At 37.6% G+C, this 7,693-nt stretch overlaps 1 protein-coding gene across 1 annotated transcript in view; it reads left to right on the top strand.

Moving 5' to 3' along the window:
* The window catches only part of LOC105835287 (syndecan), a 72,976-nt gene extending 65,396 nt beyond the window's left edge, over nt 1–7,580 (top strand). Inside the window, exons 2-5 of the mRNA XM_012678410.3 lie at nt 7–202; nt 687–781; nt 1,238–1,409; nt 2,727–7,580. Of these exons, the coding sequence (XP_012533864.1) occupies nt 7–202; nt 687–781; nt 1,238–1,409; nt 2,727–2,908 (645 nt within the window). The 3' untranslated portion in view covers nt 2,909–7,580. The remainder of the gene's footprint in view (nt 1–6; nt 203–686; nt 782–1,237; nt 1,410–2,726) is intronic.
* Nucleotides 7,581–7,693: the final 113 nt, after the last annotated feature.

Genomic DNA, 7,693 nt, shown 5'->3' on the forward strand with positions numbered 1-7,693 from the left:
TTTCAGAAGGAACAGAACGACGGCAAACAGAGGACGTCGAGCTCGGCGAGCTCGACTTACAACACCTTCCCGGATGATCTGTATTTGGATGACCAGGATGCCTTAGAGGGTTCCGGCCGAGGTGGCAACGACAATCGCGACGACCTCGAGGCCTCGGGCAGCGGCCTTGGCCCTGACGACGAGGACGGGGACGATGACCACGGTATGACATTCGATATCACATTTTTTATTCAGTTAATCAATGAATTTTTCTTTTCACTTGATAAAAAGATATTAAATACTATAATGTAATTTTTATACTACGTTTATCGAATTAGTCTGTATCTCAAGTAATTTTATCCTATTATATCTCAGAGATTGCTTGCGAATTTTTTATACGATGTCCAGGTAGTTGAAAAGTGTTAATTGCAGAACTGAAAATGTAAAAATATCATGCGTATGACAAAGGCGACGGCGCCGGAAGAATTGTTCGAAAAATTGAAAAATAGACGATATTGCCGCGTATTCACCGTAGATCGTTTCTCATCCTCAATCACGGTGATTTGAAATTTTATTTCCAGATTTCGCGTACGCTAGTCGAAAGGTCGAAAAAAAAAAATAATAAAATTTCTCTCAGATCCACCTATGTTCGGTCCTGTGGAAGATATCGATTCTAACGTATTCTTTGTAACTTTGTTGCATTATAGAGTTTACCGGTAACAATGGATTAGAGGTCCCGAGTAAGCCGACCGAAGCGAGACCTCCGTACGTCGATGAGACAAACGTCAAAACTAAACAGCAGGTAAGCGCGAAACGTTTTTAGAATTACGTAATTTTGCAAAACTTGTCTAAATCTTTTCACGTTTAAGAAATTTATGTATTCCGTTTTCGTTCTGCGTTCCTGTATTCTACCACGGAGATGTGAAAATTATTGCGGGCGGCAATTGCCTGCTAATGCAAATGGTTGAATTTGTTCCCCCGGGACAAGACCACAGCTTAGGCGAAACTATAATAAAAAAGAAAATTGCATTTCATAAATTACACCAGTATATCATATTTTCGCGACGTTTTACGATATTGCGCTTGATACTTCTTGCACAGGCGTGCAATCTAATTTGCTCGATTAGAGTGCTGACGCGACACTTTCCACTGAGAACGGATTACTATATTTTTGTTCGACGACACGCGCGCTTCTTCTCCCGCGCGCAATCGCAAATTAAACAGATAAAAGTGATCGAGCCGCATATCCAATTTCCAGACGACCATTGACACCGTGAATCGACCCGGCAACGAGGTCGACGTAATCGAGCCCTCAGGCACGGAAGACGATCACGCTGACAACACCGACGACATCCACGAGGTGTATATCATGAATCCGAAACCCGGGGACCGCGCCAGCTCGTTCTTTGCGCAGCCAGGCGTACTAGCCGGTGAGTGTAAAAGTGACAAAGCTTCCTGTTGACAAACTTGACAAAGCGGTATCGCGAGGATCGAAATAATCAGATCGTAACTCTCGTATGTTTCACCGTTTCAAATCGTGTTTGATTTGTGACCTACCTTAAAGACGGTGTGATGATGATTATGATTAATGATCACGTATCGATCGATAGCTATATATATATATATATATATATATATACAGGGTGTTACAAAAGCATCGGATTTGCTTAGCACCATGCGATAGAGAATGAAAATCTAAGAAGAAATGTCTAATACTATTTTTCGATACGGTAAATAGTTTCGCCTTAATTCATCATTGTAATAAGTCAATAAGCGCAGAGGTACAAGAGAAAGTCAGTGACGGAGAATGCGTGAAGTTGACTCCTTGTTATTAAAAATTGAAAAATGCTTCTAATGCTAATAATTATTGATAAAATTCTTTGGAAGGCTACCAAAATTTTCAATGGAACTGTCGGTTATCGAGAAATATTTCCATTTTGGCGGGACTTAGAAAATTTTCGAATTTGTATCTACAACTAAAGAAATTTTTTATTCCGCAGTTTACAGCTTTAAATGCTAATAATCATCGATAGAATTCTTCAGGCGGCTACCAGAACTGTCGATTACCGAAAAAATTTTACCGCTATAGGTCTTACAAAGATTTATCTATTAGATAAAGTAAGAAAAAATTCAATGGTAATTAAATTTATTTATTATAAAACGATAAAACATTATAACAAGTGCTTCTTATAACAAGTGCTCGAAGTGTCCACCATTAGCTTCCAAACATTTATTTGCTCTATTTATGACACTTTCTGTCAAAATGGAAATATGTCTCGGTAACCGACAGTTTTATTGAAAATTTTGATAGCCTTTCAAAGAATTTTATCGATAATTATTAGCATTAGAAACATTTTTCAATTTTTAATATCAAGGAGTCAACTTCACGCATTCTCCGTCACTGACTTTCTCTTGTACCTCTGCGCTTATTGACTTATTACAATGATAAATTAAGGCGAAACTATTTACCGTATCGAAAAATAGTATTAGACATTTCTTCTTAGATTTTCATTTTCTATCGCATGGTGCTAAGCAAATCCGATGCTTTTGTAACACCATATATATATATATATATATATATATATATATATATATATATATATGGTGTTACAATACCATATACTGTATAATATTGTGTTACAATATTATACAGTATGTCTTCCTTCCAAGGAGTATATATATACTCCTTGGAAGAAAGACTTAATCCTTGAAAATAATTGTAAGATATCTCGATGTCGCATTTCCAGCTGTGATCGGCGGTGCGGTAGTGGGCCTTCTCTGCGCGATACTGGTGGTCATGTTCATCGTTTACCGGATGCGTAAAAAGGACGAGGGCTCGTACGCCCTGGATGAGCCGAGGAGATCGCCCGCGGCGCAGGCCTTCCCTAAGCCGGGCGCGCCTCATCACAATCGGGAATTCTACGCTTGAGGCGACGGCGAGGACGCGATGGCGACTTGGCCGATTCCTCTCGCGATCTCACGATGCCAAGCCGAGTAAAGACCTACCGACGATCAACGCCCGCTTTCGGAATTCCGCTGGTCGATGGTGAAACAATTACTACGGCGAACCGCATGGCACGCGCTCATAGACTCTCCCGAAACGCAAAGTTTTATTCGAGGAACGTCGCTCAGAACGTCGGCCGATTCTCGATTACACGGATCCCCTTCCTACTCGGTTCCTGCCGATATCTCCTTTATTCTTAGCTTTAAATCGACCGTTATAACATATCCCCAGTTAACTACTCGAATTCTTTCCCATTTCCTCTCTAAAGGGAAAAAAAAACAGTTTTTCACAATTCTCCCGAGCTTCCCCTATGATTTTATTATAAACTCGACGCGAGTCCGAGCCGCGACAACGACGTTTGCGCGCACAACGCGTCTTCCGGCCGCCCGAATTTCTCTTGACTCCAAGATGACTGTATTTTCTTACGCGTATTTCATCGTGTTCAAAGAAAGATGTACGCGAGTAAGAGAGTCTGAGGCAAGACGAATTTGTGGCTCTTGGCCGAGGTACCGTTCACCGAACGCCGAACTTTTTCAACTTGACGCTCCGATTTGCTCCCTTCGCAACACCTTATACAGAATTACTTTTCCGTTGTCCTGACTTTAACCATATATCGTTGATCTCTGAAAAGAATCTCTTCGGAGTGTAATCATCCCGGCTGGTGACTGAAGCGACGGACAATGAACGACGAGACTGTGGCTCTCGTATATATCCCGTCGAGACACCGTCGGCGAGGTTGCACCAATTCCAAGATGCATTTACAAGCGTATTTAGAGAGCGTATATGTAAATATATATATATATATATATATATATATATATATATATATATATATATATTTACGTGCATGTATACATATATATACATGTACAGGACTACTGAGAGCGTGAAAATTCGTGGGCGATAAACGCCGCTGCTATGTCGTTAATCATTCTGTCTCCCGGTGGAAGGAGGGAAGGGAAGAAGGATCGTTGCGGCGTCGTGATTTCTCTCCGACAGCAAGAGCAGCGAGGAGTTAAGCTGCAACCTCGTTCGCGCGTTGCTGCTATTACTTGTTCACTTCTCTTTTTTTTTTAATTTATGATATTTACTTCTTTGATACGAGCGCTTAATATTGAGTTCGACGAAGATTTAGGTCTTTTATTGCGCGTTCGCGTTCCGATAGGAGCGAAAACGACCATATTGATCGATTGCAGAGAGGATAAAAAGGGCGCCTATATTAAGAATATGTGTTAAGCATTAATCGTGTAGCGCGACCGCATCGACCCACATTACATATTCTAAGGGAAACAAAAAAGTATTTCACGTCGATGCATTTCTAGAAATTGTACATGTTGCACAAAGTGGTTAGAACTTATTTGATCGATCGGTCGCCGGTACTGTACATATCGTTATAAAAAATAGCGATTATTTCTGAAACATATATAAGATTTTATACGTATTTTCTCTCTTTGTTTGTATTCTAGAATGTTGAAGGATAGACAATTCAACGCTCATATTTTTGAATATTTAATTATATTCAGTTGTTTTTTAATTATTTTTTTTTTTATTGAGTATTTCTAATGCCAGCTTCTTGCGCGAGATAAGCGTACTTCAAATTTTGAAGATAAGATTTGATGATTGAAAACATATATGAACTTGCTCGCAATTTGGATCATTTTATTGCTTCGTTAAGTGCTTTATGTAAATTATGTTTAGTATATCGAGAATTTATATATAAAACTGAAACTGTCCCAGTAATTGTGACTCTCGCATTTTAACGTGTTGTCAGACATTTAGCAAAGTTTATTATTGGAATCTTACTGTTGTACGAATCACCAATTTGCAATTAATTCTTTTAACAAATAAAGTAATGCAGTAAATTCTCAGTTATCGTGCCATATTTTTTTGAAACGCAAACCGCCAGCTATGTGTGCGTGTCGCCAATACCGCGATCGACGTTTCCATCTTCCAAACCGCATTCCTGCAGAAATAAAATGCAGCTTTTAAAACTTTAGGGAAGTTCCTTTGTAGAGACTGAATATTTTTCATTTCTCCAATGCTTGGAGGAATATTGGACGAGCAGAAATAGCTCGTAGAGATCCGAATCAAGTTTGCATGGCAATGGGACGTCACATTCTTCCCTCCTTCCACCCATAAGATAAAACATCCCATTTTTATTATCCGGGTCGACTCTTCTACTGATAAAAATTTTTGATACATCCGTCTGAGGTGTATCTTATCTTGAAGAGATTCTAACGACGAGAAATCACGTTGCCATAAAGTGAAAGATGAATGTTACGTTTGACAGGCGCAGTTACCTAGGACACGAAAAAAAGAAGAAAAAAATATGTAGTTCCTCTTTGCCCCAAGAGCGGTATGATAGCGCGCACGCCTTAACACGACAGAAATGATGCCATAATGTTGTATTAGACAGCGAAAGGGAACACGCGAAAAGCGATACAAATGCATATATTCATTCGGAATTTTTTCCCATAGCCGACATTCGTCACGCGATCGATCCGCATCACGGAGTCCACTTATTTATTAACATTTTTTTCTTCACTTCGCGTGGTTTTCTTGGCCGTTTTGCCTTTCTGTCGACCTCGTTTATTTTCCATACTTTTTTTACGATCTTACAATCCCCCTCTTTTTGTGAATGTGAATCTCTCTCTTTTTTTTCCGCCCCGACAGTGAGCGTCGTCTTTTTGCAGAATCCGATCCGTCGCGAAAAATCGGACCCGTTGAAGTAATTAAAAGTATATCATGCCAATACTGCCATGTACTACGTAAGGAACAGCGATTTGGTACGAAACTCTCACGAATCCGCCTTATAACAACGTTGTTTGCCACCTCACACCACTCTCAATTCCTTCATCACTTTGCAAATTTAGATCTTTTTGTTTCTCTTTACCTAATTCATGCTTCTTATGTGCGTCCGAATATGCTATTACGAAAAGTGTAGAATCTACTACATCTTATTTATTTTATTATCAAGAATATTATATAATTTCCTCTCATCCACGGCCAATTTTTTGCTTCAATTTTTATTTGTTGAACATAACTCCATGGATTGCTTTGACAATTTCTCTTCGGCATATCATGCCATTGTAATTTTATTTCATTCACTGCATTTTATTCGATCAAAAATTACTTGTACGTAAACGAACCTTCGAGATTCTTTTGTGCTTTCAAACACGACTCAATTTTACTTACTTTACTGAATTTTTTTAGTGTATCCAAAATTGGAATGGTACACATAAAAAATCAATCAATAAGGATAATAATGATAAGAATATTAATATAACGACGATTAAATATAATGCCGATTATGATCAAAGAAATCCCTAATTTCTTGTAACTTATTAAGTCGATATTTTTTTATTGTATCATTTTTGTTTCAATTTTTATTTTTTTTAATGTGGATCGATTAGATTCCTCCAATACTTCACACGATTCTTTAATCAATCTATAACTCTACAAACACAACATTTGTTATGCTTTTATCTATTATTCTTTTTTTTTCGTCATCTTTTTAATCTCTTTTTTCTTTCCTCTCTCCTTCTCTTCCTCCTTCCCTCTTACCCCTTTTTTTTCGGACACGCTTGTCTCGTGTGAAGTAAACAAGGAAAGACCTAGAAATTGGGGGCTCGTAATCTTTATTAATAATCGTACATGATATAGAAGAAATTGTTCGTTAGATAGTAATTAATTGACCTCATGGTGTCGCTTGCCTTAGCTTTTGCTAGCTTATGCTCCACCACGCGGCCAATTAACACCTGAGAGAAATTAAGTGAAGAAGGGATGAAAAATAATAATTGTAATGAAATCATATTTTATAAGAAAACGTAATTCCGTAAGAACATTATAGCAATGAGAAGTCAGTAATACTAGGCAAAGCCCATAGGCCAGGTGGACGAATGAACATAATTTTAAAAGTAAATTAATATTTAATAATAACGATAATATTAACAATGTTATTTTTTAAGTGTAAGTACCGTCATCCCGTCGCTCCTCTTCCTCCTCCTCCTCCTTCTCCTTTTCGTCCTCTTCTTGTTTCCTAACTGATCTATATTACATATATGTGTATATATCTCCGTCTATGCACGAACCCACAAAAATACGTATATACATGTATATGTACTTATATATAAATATATAGATATATTATATTCGCTCGTGCAACTGCGATAAAACGCATTTGTTTCAGTTTTTCTCACTAGTATTTCATATCATTCTCCCCTTCTGTGAAATTTAAATCGACTTCCTGTCCATATATAATCATATGCCAAGCAACTTCTTACTGAATGCAAAAGATTGAATATTCGCATTGTCGCTGTTGCGGACATCAAAGTAATTATTATGTTATTCTTAATTAACGGGAATTAATAATTGCACTATTAGTATAATAACAAACAATAATGTATGTCATCGCTCCTATTCTGTAAATAAATACTATACCGTCTAAGGAAACGGGTTGGAAACTTCTTTGAGATGCGATGAACATCTCTGCTATTTCATACAATTGTGGAGTTCAGGGATTCGTAAAACCGTACACTGGAATAACGAAGGAAGATTATTTGCACTTTATTTGTATATCAAAATATAGTATGTATTCATATCCTTGAGTTACATTAAATTCCACTATATATATATATATATATATATATATATATATATATATATAAACATCCTCAAAAGTGAATCTGTAGATACACATATTATAGGATA

This window comes from Monomorium pharaonis, chromosome 7 (genome assembly GCF_013373865.1).
Source record: "Monomorium pharaonis isolate MP-MQ-018 chromosome 7, ASM1337386v2, whole genome shotgun sequence".
NCBI classification, from domain to species: Eukaryota; Metazoa; Arthropoda; class Insecta; order Hymenoptera; family Formicidae; genus Monomorium; species Monomorium pharaonis.